The 16,318-nt window shown below is 41.3% G+C and overlaps 1 protein-coding gene across 1 annotated transcript in view; it reads left to right on the top strand.

The window, feature by feature from the left end:
- The window catches only part of LOC110366377 (sodium/potassium-transporting ATPase subunit alpha-1), a 34,116-nt gene extending 18,112 nt beyond the window's left edge, over positions 1 to 16,004 (top strand). Inside the window, exons 4-22 of the mRNA XM_012858989.3 lie at positions 1,251 to 1,352; positions 1,437 to 1,538; positions 1,614 to 1,727; positions 1,816 to 1,950; positions 2,779 to 2,896; positions 3,175 to 3,443; positions 3,520 to 3,828; positions 4,826 to 4,960; positions 5,186 to 5,557; positions 5,651 to 5,787; positions 5,982 to 6,132; positions 8,306 to 8,474; positions 8,695 to 8,849; positions 8,949 to 9,072; positions 13,169 to 13,314; positions 13,395 to 13,525; positions 13,631 to 13,732; positions 15,345 to 15,436; positions 15,638 to 16,004. Of these exons, the coding sequence (XP_012714443.2) occupies positions 1,251 to 1,352; positions 1,437 to 1,538; positions 1,614 to 1,727; positions 1,816 to 1,950; positions 2,779 to 2,896; positions 3,175 to 3,443; positions 3,520 to 3,828; positions 4,826 to 4,960; positions 5,186 to 5,557; positions 5,651 to 5,787; positions 5,982 to 6,132; positions 8,306 to 8,474; positions 8,695 to 8,849; positions 8,949 to 9,072; positions 13,169 to 13,314; positions 13,395 to 13,525; positions 13,631 to 13,732; positions 15,345 to 15,436; positions 15,638 to 15,666 (2,892 nt within the window). The 3' untranslated portion in view covers positions 15,667 to 16,004. The remainder of the gene's footprint in view (positions 1 to 1,250; positions 1,353 to 1,436; positions 1,539 to 1,613; positions 1,728 to 1,815; positions 1,951 to 2,778; positions 2,897 to 3,174; positions 3,444 to 3,519; positions 3,829 to 4,825; positions 4,961 to 5,185; positions 5,558 to 5,650; positions 5,788 to 5,981; positions 6,133 to 8,305; positions 8,475 to 8,694; positions 8,850 to 8,948; positions 9,073 to 13,168; positions 13,315 to 13,394; positions 13,526 to 13,630; positions 13,733 to 15,344; positions 15,437 to 15,637) is intronic.
- Positions 16,005 to 16,318: the final 314 nt, after the last annotated feature.

The following is a 16,318-nucleotide window of genomic DNA, read 5'->3' as shown; positions in this document are numbered from 1 at the left end:
TAAAATCTGAGATTTATTTTTTAATCCATATCGCCCACTCCCGTGTCACCCTCTACTTCACATGAGTTGTCTGTGCGTGCCATGTACTTTCTGCATATCTCTGTGGTGGTGTCACAGCGCCACCACTGGACCTGACATACCTACTACAGTGTTGTCAGTGGTGCTGCGTCCTGTTGTGTGGACGCACATTTCTTCTTAATCATTTATGAAAATGTACTGTGTTCATCTTCACGTGGATGACCTCGGTGCAGAGATTCTGCAGCTTGTGGTAATCCCATATCTCCCTGCCAGGGGGCCAACCCGCAACACAAGATGTCAACAGTTTATCACAGACTACTTCCAGAATTTAGAAGTGGAGATGGAATGGCCTGCCGTAACTCCTTTCTTCATCCCCACGGAACACTAGTGGGATTAGCTTGGGTTTGCTGTTCATGTGAGAGGGACTAACAGAACCACGTTAGTTGACTCTAAACATGTGCTTGTTGACAAATGAGATGGCATCCCACCACAATGTGTGACCAACCTGGTGACCAGATCCCATATACTACTACCTATATTAAATTGCCAGTATGTCTGTTTTTACTTTAAACTCATCCATCATCCAATCAAATAAAAGCCAAAAAGCATAAGCTCTTTAAAGATAAAATCAGATTTATTTTTATCCAGCATGATGAAAAGAAATTGTTATATTTATCTTACTTAAAATGTATTTTTTAATTTAATATTTTTATTTTTGACTTAGTAGTTTCAGAATGGACCTTCTTTAAGAAAATGCATTATGCCTATTCACCGTGTTCGTATAGAAGCCAGCCCTGAGAGTAGTCGACATCCATTTTAGTCCTTTGCTCCAAAGAGCCCCCTGTCCTTCTGTAAATATGCTTCTGGTCATGCAGGAAAGATAAAGGAGAATAGCTGATGAGTCCCTCTAATTAGGGTGTCACCAGGCAGCACACGTGGTACCAGCATGGGTTTCATTAGCCAAAGAAGCCCGTCTGCCCTGATTTCATTTGATCCTATTTTTCTCTTCCCTCAGGATTCTTTTTCTTCCTGCAAGTGAACCACACATCCCTGTTTTTCCTGTTGATGCTCTGTAGCTAGGCAACGACAGCACCCTCTGTCCCCTCTGGACCTAAATATGTTTCACTGAGTTGTAAACAACGATGATGAAACTTACCAAGAACTTGATGCAGAAGCTAACTGAATAGCATGCGCTTTTACTGCCACATGTGACTGGATCTGCTTCATTTCAGGGTTTGACTGGTGCAAAAGCTGCTGAGATTCTGGCTCGCGATGGCCCAAATGCCCTCACACCTCCTCCCACCACCCCAGAGTGGGTGAAATTCTGCAAACAGGTAAAACTGGATACTAATGGTGGTTGAAGACTTTATGGTTCAGATAATTTTTTTGGTCTAATCTCTTGTTCTGATTCCTTATAGATGTTTGGCGGTTTTTCCATGCTGCTGTGGACTGGAGCTATCCTCTGTTTCCTGGCCTATGGGATCCAGGCTGCAATGGAAGAGGAGCCTGCAAATGACAATGTAGGACAAAAATCCTTTAAATTCCCTTCTGATAATTATTCCTGGAAGATAAAATGCACGTTTGTTTATCTGCAGTTGTACTTGGGTGTTGTGCTATCTGCTGTCGTCATCATCACTGGTTGCTTCTCGTACTATCAAGAGGCCAAGAGCTCCAAGATCATGGACTCCTTCAAGAACCTGGTCCCACAGGTGCTCCCCACTTTGCTTACCATTCCTTTGTTTGTGCATGTTGGAAATATGGCACCAGAACCGACAGCTGAAATGTTTGATCTTGCAGCAAGCCCTAGTGGTCCGTGATGGCGAGAAGAAGAGCATCAATGCAGAGGAGGTGGTTGTCGGAGATCTAGTGGAGGTGAAAGGTGGAGACAGGATTCCTGCTGACCTCAGGATCATTTCTGCTCACGGCTGCAAGGTTGGTGCCTTCACCCAAAAACTGGAAAAGGGCTTCCTTTCACTTCATGTAGTTATATAAACCTAAAACTGACATTGATCAGGTTTTAGGTAGATTTCAAATAATGCAAGACACTTTTTTGTTGTAATGTATTTATGGCCTGACCGCTTTGTGACTTTGAAGTTGGGTTGGAAAAATCAAATCTGGCTTTGTTTTTTTTTTCTTTTCTCTTTGACGCCTCCTTAATGCTTCCTTCTGTGAAAGGCCCGTGACCCACATTCGGTCCAGAACCATAAAGCAGCATTTCAGAGGGCTTTATCAAAATCTTTTCAGGAGCTTTCAGTGTGTTTTTAACTTTTTTTATAATACAGAAGTTTACTGTGACTTTAAAGTAAATATTTTTACTGAGGTTGGGCTTTAAATACGAGACCTGGAATGACTACATGAGGTAAACAGAAAGAAACCCTGCACAAAAGGTGCACATAAGGATACAAGGATGGAATGACTCATCGAAGGAAGGAAGAAATGCAGAGGAGGATGAAGGAAGAGATGGAAGGATGCAGGGAAGGAGTTCAGGTGCACAAAAGAATTAAGAGAATTAAAAAGAAGGGCAAATGAAAAGACAGATGATACAATTATAAATAAAAGCCATATATGAATCAGAAAATAAAATTGCAAATAAAATATCTTTTTCTATGTATCCAGACCTTGAAAATACTTCAACATTCCAGATTTTTCCAAACTACATATAAACCCTGTGAATGTAGCTTATTAGTCATTTGTGATTGAGTGGAGTGAAAAGTTGGTTTTGTTTTTCGGTTTGTTTTAAATCCGTTTCCTGTTGCTCAGGTGGACAACTCCTCCCTGACTGGAGAATCAGAACCTCAAACTCGTACTCCAGACTTCTCTAATGAGAACCCACTGGAGACCCGAAACATTGCTTTCTTCTCGACCAACTGCGTTGAAGGTTTGAAGCCTGGAATCTACCAAGCAGAGGTGGGGAATCCAGGTTCAGAAAGTAAAAAGCCGGTCCAAAAATTGGTTCAAACCATTTGCATTTTCCAGCTCCACAGAAGAGACGGGGACTAAAATCACCTGGTTAAGTGAACAGGATGAAGGAACCAACCAGGCAGGGTTTTTTACTTTCCTGAAGCTGGATTCCCCACCTCTACTATGAAGGACTTCATAAAATGTCCATTTTGTCTGTAGCTTTGGCTAAAGTCAAAGATCGGATACTTTTTACAGGAACTGCTCGTGGTATCGTGATTAGCACCGGAGACCGTACAGTCATGGGTCGGATTGCTACGCTGGCTTCTGGACTAGAGGTTGGACGCACTCCAATCTCCATCGAGATTGAGCATTTCATCCACATCATCACTGGTGTGGCCGTCTTCCTGGGTGTCTCCTTCTTTGTGCTGTCCCTCATCCTGGGATACACCTGGCTGGAGGCAGTCATCTTCCTCATCGGTATCATTGTAGCCAACGTCCCAGAAGGTCTCCTGGCTACTGTCACCGTAAGTCCAGGTGTCTTTTTGTTCTTGCTCAGATTTCAGAAGATTTGGTCTGTAAAGAGTGGAGTTTTGTTTTCAGGTTTGTCTGACGCTGACTGCCAAGCGTATGGCCAAGAAGAACTGCCTGGTGAAGAACCTGGAAGCTGTCGAGACCCTGGGCTCCACCTCCACCATCTGCTCGGACAAGACCGGCACCCTCACCCAGAACAGGATGACCGTGGCCCACATGTGGTTTGACAACCAGATCCATGAAGCCGACACCACAGAGAACCAGAGCGGCACCTCCTTTGACAGGAGCTCCTCCACCTGGGCGGCTCTGGCCAGAGTCGCCGGACTCTGCAACCGAGCCGTCTTCCTGGCTGAGCAGAGCAACATCCCCATTCTGAAGGTAGAGTTCTGCTCTTTAGTTCAAACTGCAGTTGTTTCTGGAATGTTAACCAATAATGTTTCTACAGAAAGACATATTCTGATGTTTTTTAAACCTTTTATTTCATTAATTTAAACACAAGTTCCATAACGCGAAAACTCCTAACTAGATTTGGTCGGTACCAGTAATGGTTAATAGTGACTTTTGTAGACTTTGATTATGGTGTTTGCTACTTTCTATAGAATTTCTATACGATCATTGAAACTTTTTTTTGGTTGAATGAAATGTCGAGTCAGGCTGCTTCGAAACATTGAAGTGGAAGATTATTTTTGTTTTTCGTTTTTAACATCCAAACCTGAAAAGTTTGTATATCTGTCCTCCCTTGACTCAGATTACCTACTTCAGGTGTAAACTGTAATATTTCATCATCAAGGACATCTAGACTCAGGTGGCTTCTGAATCACTCATTGAATCTGTCATCACTTTCAACATTTTATCCTGGTACAATTTTCTTGCTGTGAGACACAAAACCAAACTTTCCCCGATGACAAATTCTGAGCAGCAAAACAATTCTTTCTCCTCAAACCTCTCTCTCCAAAGCAGCGCCACTCTGTGTGAAGAAGGCCCACCTGATCAGAGGTGATCCTTCGCATCCTCCTCGTCTATCATTCCAGGTGCTCCTGTCAGGCAGAAGGTTTACAGCACCTCTGGCCCAGGAAGCCATTTACAAAAAGGCATTTATTTAGTTTGCTATATCTGCCTTTAACTTTTTAAAATAAGAGCTTTACTTTTACACTAAACATTTGCTTTTAGCAGTTCCCTTTTATATGTTTAATGAGCTTTTATGTGTTTTGAAGTGTTTATTGTACTTAAAGTGTAGGTCTGCTGTTGTCAGAGAAAGCTTTCTCTCACCATCTCGGACAGACAATAACGTTTTTCTATTTTAAAATGGACTTAAGTGTGGAGAAAGACTTTATGTGAATCATCTGACCATTTTATCCTCCATTTTGTTTAAAAGAGAGATGTGGCTGGCGATGCTTCGGAGTCTGCTCTTCTGAAGTGCATCGAGCTTTGCTGTGGATCAGTGGCGCAAATGAGAGAGAAAACTCCCAAAGTTGCTGAGATCCCATTCAACTCCACCAACAAGTACCAGGTATACAATCAGTTATTTTGTTACTATGAAACTTAGCATCAAGAAGGTCTTTGAGGACCATCAATGGTCATTTTTACTTCTCAAACTGATAAGAAAATACGGTATTTGTATTTTTGTTGTTTTTTTTTTCTCTCGCATTTTTATCCCATATTAAAGCTGAAAATGAAGTAAACAAACATGAGATGCTCAATCTGGCCACTGTGTCCTGCCGTCTTTCATTTTTAGCTCTCCATTCACAAGAACTCTGGACCTGATGCAGAATCAAAGCACCTGCTGGTGATGAAAGGAGCCCCAGAGAGGATTTTGGACCGCTGCGCCACAATTATGATTCAGGGCAAAGAGCAGGCTCTGGATGATGAAATGAAAGATGCTTTCCAGAATGCCTACCTTGAACTCGGAGGTCTAGGAGAGAGGGTGCTTGGGTTCTGTCATTTCAACCTGCCTGATGAGCAGTTCCCGGATGACTTTGCTTTTGACTCTGAGGAAGTAAACTTCCCTATCGAGAACCTGTGCTTTCTTGGCCTCATATCTATGATCGATCCTCCTCGAGCTGCCGTGCCTGATGCTGTGGGTAAATGCAGGAGTGCAGGAATCAAGGTGTACTATTTTTTTCTCAATGTTTTTAAAACACAAAAGTGAAATGTTAACTTTCACAGCACTGTTGGATGACTTAAAACTTCCTTTCCATAGGTTATAATGGTAACTGGTGATCATCCAATCACAGCCAAGGCTATCGCTAAAGGAGTAGGGATTATCTCTGAAGGCAATGAGACTGTTGAGGACATTGCAGCGCGGTTGAATATTCCAATCAATGAAGTTAATCCAAGGTACTGTTTTTTACAAAATAACTGGTATGTAGTGACAAAAGACTGCATAAAAGCTGTAAATAACTGCATGTGGAAAACCTCAGGATTGTGTCCTTGGTTTGGTTTGTTTTAAACATAGCTTCAAAATGTCTGAAATCAGTCTATGATGCTCTAGTTAGATTTTTAATTACCTAATTTGTTAATTTTCCCTCCAGGGATGCAAAGGCCTGTGTTGTGCATGGTGGGGACCTAAAAGATCTGGCCCCAGAGCAGCTCGATGACATCTTGAAGCACCATACAGAAATCGTTTTTGCCAGGACCTCCCCACAGCAGAAACTCATTATTGTTGAAGGCTGCCAGAGACGGGTAGGCACAAAAAAAAGCTGAAACCTGTTTTCATGTGCAAAATGTGGATGCCATTAGGCCCCTTTGCCATTTGGGGCTTTTTCAGCTTTGCTCATTGCATACCAGACATATTCACCAATGTGCCAAAGTGTTTCATAACGCACCCGCATAACGTATCATTGAACCTGCTTTGATAATCAATCATTAAAATAAATTGACTCATAATGGTGATTAGATAGATACTCAATTCGGTGAAATAGGTTGTAATGTCAATCTTGATAAATTAACTGCCGATTAAGAACTGCCGATAGATATTGTTTTTCCTCATGAGCCAGTGAATGGTTTAAGCTGCTGCAGACATGGCTTGTATAATAAGCTATTCTCTTCCACATATTTCAAACTCCAGTCCTTAAGATCTGCTGTCCTACAGCTTTTAGTGTCCCTGGTCCAACACACCTGGATCAAATGCAGTCAAGTTCTACAGGTTTCTGCTAATGACCTGATTATTCAGTTCAGGAGTATTTAAGCAAAGAAACATCGAAAAGGTGCAGGAGATTGATCCTTGAGGACTAGAGTTTGACACCTGTATGTTAAACCTTACCCATGATGGTACTTATGGTTGCAAGAGTTGGTTGACAGCGTAATAAAACCAAAGTTGGTCTAAAGCATGAGTTAAAGTTCTTCGTCACTGCGATGGATTTCCATCAATTAGAAAAGGAGCGCAAAAAATGGATCCACTTGGTTCCGTTTAGACTTTTTATTGAAGGTGTTAAACTTTGCAAAGCGGACATCTCCCAGTCTGAGGTTTGTCGGTCTTCCATCATCTTAAATTTTGGAAGAAAATCTCAAACTGGCTACAGATGACATGAACGAAAGTAGAAGTGGTCAAAGGTTTTCTGGCCGTTTCCCCTGTTTTCCAGCACCTTCTCCTCTCACACAGCTCAGCCTCCACTCCCTCTGCAATCAGTCACACCTGTCAGGCCACAGTCAGTCAGAACGGCTAATGATAGCTAGTCTGTTGGTGTGACTTCATGGCAGCTAAGAGCCTCAGAGCTATTCGCTGCCCTACACAAGATGTATGACGACGCATGTCCTCTGGCCTTGCGTGCCATGTGTAAGATGGTAGCCCTTATGACGTATAACCGGCTCTAAGATCACAGGATAACTCACTAGCCTAGCGTGTAGCAAAGTTCACCGAGGGGCAGAAAATGTCGACTCTCTGGGCAATCTGTTTGGCCAAAGCAAATTGAACGGATCTTCTCCGCTCCTGAAAGATGATGGCTCTTGCAGTTGAATTAAAGATGAATTAACGTTCATTTTAAATCAAGACATCCCTGGTGAGATACAAGGGGATGTGGTTGTGCACTGTTGTTTTATCTCTGGCCCTGGTAATTTGATCTCTGGCCTGTCAATAGCTCCTGTGGTAACTGGAAATGTGGATGTCTCAATCAGTTGTAGTCCCGACTGTGTTGCATGCTGGGAGTTGCAGTTTGTCACGTCATAATGGCATAACAAAAAATTGTTCAGTAGTCAAATTGATTATTTGTGCTTTAACCCCTGATCTAAAGGCTCAAAGGAATATTCATGAACTGAAACGCAGAAAGCACACTAAGCACCCTCTGTGAGGATTTGATTGTAGAGTAGTTTTACTTTTTATTTAGTTTTGTCTCTATTCACAATGAACCATATGTTGTGGCATTTTAAAAGTTTAAACTCTTAATTGTATATGTTTGTGTTATCCTTAAATAAAAATATTTTTTTTCTTTTGGGAAAGGCTTTTGTCTTGCTCCATAACCTAAATGTCCTCTGATTGGTCAGCCAGATGCATAACAAAAAAACAGTTTTAAAAGCTGCAAACTTGAACACTAAACTTTTATTATCCCTGTGGATGTGTTGTATGATAATTAGGTAAATTAAGTGAGGAAACCTTGGACAGTAACCGTTCAAAGGCTGCTATTGATGACTAGAGCAATTTGCCTGAGTGACCTTTTTTTTTTTTTTTTTTACTGCAGCTTAGATTAAAACATTAACTCAGTAGCAGATATGGGGACTTTGTATTTTTGTCTTTAAGCTGGTATTTTACCTTTTCTTTAACTCTTCGTTTATTCTATAGCTCTGGCTTAAGCAAAACTAATCTTTAAATATTATAGTTGAACAAAGTAATCCCACTTGACTGTCCACGTTCCCTCTGCAGGGAGCCATCGTGGCCGTGACAGGGGATGGTGTAAACGACTCGCCTGCTCTGAAGAAAGCCGACATCGGTGTTGCCATGGGGATCGCTGGGTCTGACGTCTCCAAGCAGGCGGCTGACATGATCCTGCTGGACGACAACTTTGCCTCCATTGTTACAGGAGTGGAAGAAGGTAAAAAAAAAAAAAAAGTTCTTTAGGTGCCTCTTGATACATCCATCCATCCATTTTCTGATTCGCTTATCCCTCATGGGGTCGCGAGGGGTGCTGGTGCCCATCTCCAGGATTCAATGGGCGAGAGGGGGGGTACACCCTGGACAGGTTGCCAGTCTGTCGTAGGCCTCTTGATACAGACTTGCAGAAAGCTTAACTGAGCATTTCATGTTCTCATCAGGTCGTCTGATCTTTGACAACTTGAAGAAATCCATTGCCTACACTCTGACGAGCAACATCCCTGAGATCACCCCGTTCCTCCTCTTCATCATCGCCAACATCCCTCTGCCTCTGGGAACCGTCACCATCCTCTGTATCGATCTGGGAACTGACATGGTGAAGATTGTCAAGTTCCACTCTGTCTTGCGAAATGTTGCTCTGCTTGTCTCTCAGTCTGCAGTGCTGACTGGTGCTACGTTCTTTCCTGTCCACCAGGTTCCTGCCATATCCCTGGCGTACGAAGCAGCCGAGAGCGACATCATGAAGAGACAGCCCAGGAACCCAAAAACCGACAAGCTGGTGAACGAGAGGCTGATCAGCATCGCTTACGGGCAGATCGGTAAATTAATGCTTGCTGGCAACGTGCCTGACAGGGAGCCGGCTGACTGGAAGCCGAGTTACTCTCCTGGAGTTATCTTGAAAGTTTATTAGCTAGGTGACCTGTGATAACCAGAAGAGAGGCATGTACCATAAATAGACTGTTGCTGATGGAGAACTGGGGTGTTTGCTTGTTGTTTGAGATGTTTTTTTGGTACTTTTTGTTCCTCGTAATTAGGCCATGAATAACTTTGTGCAGTTTAGCACTGTAGAAAGTAAGTTGACATTTTCAGCTCTAGTAAAACGCCTTTTTGTTGCCCTTTTCAGTTAAAAGTTCCTTTACATGCGATTTTTCTTGAAAAAGGACATCTTTCTGACCTAAATGTCATATCTAGCTCTCTTTAAAAATAAATAAAATAATAATATATAATAAAATAACAATAATAAATAGTTTTCAGGGGTGTCCAAACCTTTTGCCATGTGGGCCAAACGTGTTGTGGCAAAAGTAGTCGAGGGACAAAAAACATAAAACCTACTCCACAAAATTTGGTCATGTCATATTCTTATTAAACAAATAAGTCAGAAAGGGATACATAAATCAATGTAGGTCCAGAACTTAAAAAGCATTTTACACATTTGCCTTATTAGAAACTGGTAATCCAATTGTTTTGTTAATGGATGACTTTCTCAATCAAAAAAAATAAAATATATATATATATATATATTTTTTGTCTATTCTTAGCATGAAAATTAGGATTTGGGTCACTTTCTTTGAAAACACTTGCTTAGTTTAGCATGGACACTTGCTTTGTTTAGCTAATTTTTGTGCGCTAAAGCCTTATTTTTAATATACACTGTTGAATAGATTGGGTCCTATTTGCTATGAAATTAAATAGAATGCATCAGGTGTAGTAACCTGACTCTAGCCAGATTGATATCGCTCTGCCTAGCTCCACTTACATCGATCTGGGACCTCTCCCATAGAGAGTGATTTCTCCAACCAATTTGTATTGTCTAGCCAATAAGAACGCATGGCTGGAGTTTCACAGATGTGACGTAGTGGAGAAGCGACCGTGACGTGAGACAGACAGCAATAGCGGCTCGCATCGAGGAAGCAAGCATTAACATTGATGCTGCTATTTCTTCCGTGTTGTCCAATCTACCTAATATTGTTTCATTAAAAGAACATCAGAGAACAGCTCTGAAGGCTTTTGTTGGTGGAAACGATGTTTTCGCCCTTCTCCCGACCGAAGTTGGCAAGTTTTGTTTTCCGGGGCACGCCCGTGGCGGAGCGGTTAGCACAAACCATATTAGGAGGCCTTTAGTCCTCGATGCGGTCGGCCCGGGATCGACTCAGAATCGCGGCGCTTTGCCGCCTATCTTCCCCCCTCTTCCTGTCAGCTCACTGTCAATAAAACGCGTGCCACTAGAGCCGCAAACACATTTAAAAAAAAAAAAAAAAAAAAAGTTTTGTTTTTTTCCTGCGTCGCTCTCACAGCGTCACGGGTTTGGTTCGGTGTGAGTGGTTCAAATAGCACGTCGATAAAGATGACAGACAAGTGGCTTATCCAATCATATGCAAGGATTTTTGATAAGGCCCAGCCTTCAAAAAAGGCAATTCCTATGGAGAGGTCCCAGATAGATGTAAGTGGAGCTAGGCGGAGCGAAATACATCTGGCTAGAGTCAGGTTACAGGTGTAGTACTTAAAGAGATGAATACTTTTTGTTGTATCTGACGTTTTCAATTGTAATAAGATTTTAATTTGTCTGTGATAACTCTGCTCTCATTAAAAATAAAAATGATCCCTGATAGTGGGCCAAATTACTCTTGAATTGCAGTTATGGGCTGCACAAAATCCGTCCAGGGGCCATAAATGGGCCCCCACACCCATCCTGGACACCCTTGATTTAGAGTAATCTGGGATTACAGACGTGGACATATTTGATGGCACTATCAGCAGCAATATCTAACACAATCTAAATTTTGTTTAGTTTGTTATGCAGTGAGGAAAAAGTGACTAGTGCAGAAGACCTTGCGCCTAGCATGCAGACGGCTCTACAAACATGTCTGTTCCAGTTAGACTGCACACAAAGAAAAGGTCCATAAAGTTATGGATGAGCAGGTTTGCTGGGGAAGATCTTGCCAGACCTCAGCTTGATACAACACCTCTGAAATTAAAGCAGAGATCTCTCGTCCAACATTAGTGTTCACTAGCGATGGTCACAAATACATCAAAATGTATTTCCAAATAAAATACAAAATATCCACCTTAAAAATTTATCAAAATAAGCTACAAAATATAGCAGCCAAAAAAATGTATCAAAATAAAATACTGTATTTTTGTATTTTCATAATACTACGAAATACTTCATTCTAAGCACCTTTTTCTTCTATCCCTTCACTTGTACACTATCTGGAAAAACATATGCTGACCCCTCATGTTAGACACCCCAATATAAACCTCTGCCCTGAGAAATGTTCAGTAATTCAAGAAGCCCTTCCTTAAGTATACTTATTTACTCTATTGGTGGAATAGATTACCCACAATGAATCAGTGACAATAACTCAAAGACAAACAATCCAAATAGGCCGTGGGCCAGAATCTGTTGGGTGACTTTTGGTATGAACTGTCAGGGAGCAACTTTTTTTCACTTGGATAAGTCGCTACACATAGCAGTGATCTCAAAACACCAATGTTCCCATGTTTTCATTTGCACATTAATAAGTTTAAGCCGATTTAAAAAAAAAAAAAAAAAAATGTAAACTGTAGCGCTCCGGTCCAAGAGGTCACGTGATTCGAGTTTTGCTGCTCAGCCAATCAGATCGCTGTATTGTCAGCTATGTGAGTTCAACCAGTTCATCATGGCTGCGTCTGTAAGGTGTTGTTTGCATCTGTTTCCAAACGAAGAAAGCCCAATAATAGCATTTTCTGGTGCCAGTTGGCAGAGATCTTGATGGCAAGGAAAAAAATTAGCCCAGTCCATCCATCCATCCATCCATTCATTGACAGCTGGAGTTTATACTCTGCCTCTCGCCCATTGACATCTGGAGATAGACACCGGCGCCCCTCGCGATCCCAGCGGGGATAAGCGTATTAGAAAATGGATGGATGGATGGATGGACTGGGCTATTTCTTTTTCCTCGCCATCAAGATCTCTGCCAACTGGCACCAGCAAATGCTATTATTGGTCTTTCTTCATCTGGAAACAGATGCAAACAACACCTTACGGACGCAGCCATGATGAACTGGTTGAACTCGCACAGCTGACAGTACAGCGATCTGATTGGCTGGCTGAGCAGCAAACCTCGACTCATGTGACCTCTTGGACCGGAGCCCAACATTTTTATTTTCTATCGGCTATAACTTATTAATGTGCAAGCGAAATCGTGGGAACATTGGTGTTTTGAGATCACTGCTATGTGTAGCAACTGATCCAAGAAAGTTGACCCCTGACAGTTCATATGAAACTTCTTATGAGACGTCCTACAGATTCTGGCCCACGGACTAGAATGGATGATTTATTTAGACATTTAAGCATTTTAACATTTTAAATGATTTAACACCATAACTACCACAGTGCACAACCTTGATCAATGTAAATACCAAAAAAGTAAAAAAATCAAAAATCTGGTAGTTACATTAATACTGTAAAACATAAAAAAAAAGGCAAATTGCAAACTCAAGTGTTGCGATCTAAGCTTGTGAACTCAACTTGTAAGCCTTATGCTGTGTAACCTTACCTTGTCTAAACTGTGGATCAAAATAAGTGCTCTAGTTCTCATGTTCTGCCCTCTACAAAATAGCATTTTGTATTTGAAATACGTATTTCAAATACTTGTATTAGAAATACTGCCCATTCCTGGTGTTCACCTGGATGAGTAGTCCACAATCCCCTTAAAGACACACCTAAATCTTCTTGATGGCACTTCTGGAGGAAGTGGGGTTGTAGTGCAGAGAGAGGCCAACATCTTTAATCAATGGATTAAGAAATGTTTTCTAATATAAAATATGCTTCTCGTGGGAACGTAAAGCCAGCTCGGCTCGATGGTTTAATTTTTCATTCTGAAATGACAGGTTGATTGATCTGTAAACATTTATGGGCTGTCACTCCTGCAGGAATGATCCAGGCGTTGGCAGGCTTCTTCACTTACTTTGTGATCCTGGCTGAAAACGGCTTCCTGCCTTCCACTCTCTTCGGGATCCGAGTAAACTGGGATAATAAGTACATCAACGACCTGGAGGACAGTTATGGACAGCAGTGGGTCAGTCAGCTTTTCTTTCACACTAGAAGAGCCAGAAACCTTTCTGCTGGTATTAGTCATGTGAAATCTGCTGTTTCCAGACCTACGAGCAGAGGAAGATTGTGGAGTTCACCTGCCACACAGCGTTCTTCGTCAGCATCGTCATCGTACAGTGGGCTGATGTGATCATCTGCAAGACCAGGAGGAACTCCGTCTTTCAGCAGGGCATGAAGTGAGTAACTGGTGTCAGTTTGCATCCATCGACCTCTGCATGTTACCAAAAGTGAGCCAAGACAAAATTTACAATCTCCTGATTTAATTTTTTGCTACATTTTAGGAATAAGATCCTGATCTTCGGACTGTTTGAGGAGACCGCCCTTGCTGCCTTCCTCTCCTACTGCCCAGGCATGGACGTTGCCCTCAGAATGTACCCTCTAAAGTGAGTGCATCCATTTTTATCAGAGAGATCATTCTGGGGTTCCTACAGTATGGAACAGTCTTGGAGTTTAGTTCAGTATATTTCAGGTCTGGAAAATCACAAAAGAAGAACATGTATGGAAGAACATTATCCAGACTTTAAAACCTATTCCATTGTCCTTATCTTTTTCCTACATTCTATCGAATCTTCCTCCGTCCTCACCTCGGCTTCCTTCCTTGTTTTTCTATCAAGGGGTGTCCCGATGCAACCTTTTCACCTCTAATATGATACCAATATTGCAGTTTTGAGTATTGGCTGATATCGATTTTGACCGAACACAATAGCAGCAGGAACTTTTAATACTTATTTTTTAGCGTGGAATGTTAGAAAAAGGCTTGATCAAGTGAATTTACTCAAACAGAAAACAATGGTCAATATGAGAACAACTAACCCATTTATTATTAGCCAATGTTTGGCATCTACTACAAACTAAGCCTATTTGGGCATTTTAATATGCAATTTTGCAATACATGACACTAGTAAAAAACATGCTTGTACAAAATACTTAAATTTATTTTTCAAGAATTGGAATGAAAACATCCTGGTGCCATAAAATGGCCAATAATGGCTTAATAATTAATGATAACGCCCTACACAATGTGTAAATAAATATTTCATGCCGAAATATTTTTTCACCTCTTAAACAAAGATGGGTTGAGTTGTCGTTTGGTAATCAGAAGGTTGTTGGTTCGATTCCAGCTCCCTCTTGCCACATGTCGAAGTGCCCATGGGCAAGGTACTTAACTCCAAGTTGCCTACCGAGCTGCGTCTCGGTTTATGAATGTGTGCGCGTTAGTGAGAGCGATTAGGTGAATGTGGCTATAGTGTATAGCGCTTTGGGTGGTCAGCATGACTGGAAAAGCGCTATATAAGTTCAGTCCATTTACTATAGACAATGGTATTACGCATACAAATTAATACTAATTTTACATTTCAATAGTCACAAGTTTTATTGTTAATTTTTTCACTCTCTCATACACATCTAATCCTGAGCTTTCACACCAACAACTATAATTTCTTCGTATACTTTTGCATACATATATCCATGTTCATACAGTTTTTTTTTTTTTTTTAAAGCCTGGAAAACGGTTTAAAATTTTCAGGTAATTCCAGTGTCTTACACGTTGCTTGCAACTGGGCATGAGCTTAATACCCTTGAAAGAGAACTGTTTAGCACAGCTTGCATGTGCTGACACTGTAACTCCAGGGTACTTTATTTGGCAATGTGAATTCAGCCTTAGTTTGACAAATACAGAGACAACAAATTAATCATCATTAAAGTATGGTTTATGGGTTGGGTTTCTGCAATGCTATCGGCATGTAAAAAGTTTGTGACCCCCGCTGTGGTCACCCCAGGTTCTTTTTACTGAATAATGTGGTGTTTCTACTATAGACATCTGTAGGAGTAAGAAGGCTCATGAAATCATAATTTAACTGCAAACTGTAGTATTTCCTGTTTTGAAATGAACATGAAGAACTGAGAGGTCTAACAAGTCGAGTCTGGAATAATGTGTAGGAATGCTGTCCTCCAGGGCCCATGCTTCCTGTGGATCTAATCTCTTGTGTTTTCCAGACCCAACTGGTGGTTCTGCGCCTTCCCATACTCCCTGCTCATCTTTATCTATGATGAGATCCGTAAACTGATCCTCAGACGCAGCCCAGGAGGTGAGTCTAGAACCTGTGCTTTTCCATTTCTTCCCATCTATATAATGAGCAGGTTGTTTGGAGGTGTTTTTTTTTTGTTTTGTTTGTTTGTTTGTTTTTTTCCAGCCTGGAGCCTTGGCACATTTTTCATCTTTCTTTTTTACTCAGGATCCTAAAACCTGCATCTAAATTTGAGCTTCCCATTGTAATTTTTTCTTCCAGGCTGGGTGGAACGGGAGACCTACTACTGAAGAACCCATCAGTCCAGTCAGCTGGCATCCTTGTCCTCCACTCTTTCTGTCTTGCATGAATATTGTCTTGCTGCTCGGAATAAAAGTTTTAACCTCTGTCACAAATAATTTGGAACGTGTTTTTATATTAGGGAATGCTTGATACTACTATTAGATAAATACTGAGATGGAACGTGGTGATGATAATGTTGATGATAAAATGATAATGCTAACAATGAGATGAACACTGAACATTGACATGACTATGCGTGCCTTGTTTCTGAAACAGGACCAATTTTATACATGTTTTTAACAGTTATGAACGTTCAATAAAAATGCACTCGAGTCAGGTTCCAAAAGTGCCTCCTGTCAAGTTTTTTTTTTTTTTTTTTTTTTTTTTTTGTTATTGTCTTGATTTTTAGCTCAAGTAATGGAATGTATGAAAAACACTGCATGGGCTTGGTTGCTATGTCTAAATGCAAAAAAAATACAGGTGCTTCTAAATAAATTGTCTTTAATGTATTTCTGGAATTAAAAGTCGAGGCGCTGTTGAGCTCCTGAGATTGCGGTAAGTCATGTTGCATCACTTCCTGTTTTTGTTGCTGCAGTGTGGATTGTGGTTTGGCATTGGAGATTCCTTTGCTGTGACATTCCCCCGAACCAGGGGGATGGG

Source organism: Fundulus heteroclitus, chromosome 24 (genome assembly GCF_011125445.2).
Source record: "Fundulus heteroclitus isolate FHET01 chromosome 24, MU-UCD_Fhet_4.1, whole genome shotgun sequence".
Taxonomy (NCBI): Eukaryota; Metazoa; Chordata; class Actinopteri; order Cyprinodontiformes; family Fundulidae; genus Fundulus; species Fundulus heteroclitus.
Note: the sequence above shows the minus strand (reverse complement) of the source record. Positions and strands in the feature narration are given on the sequence as shown.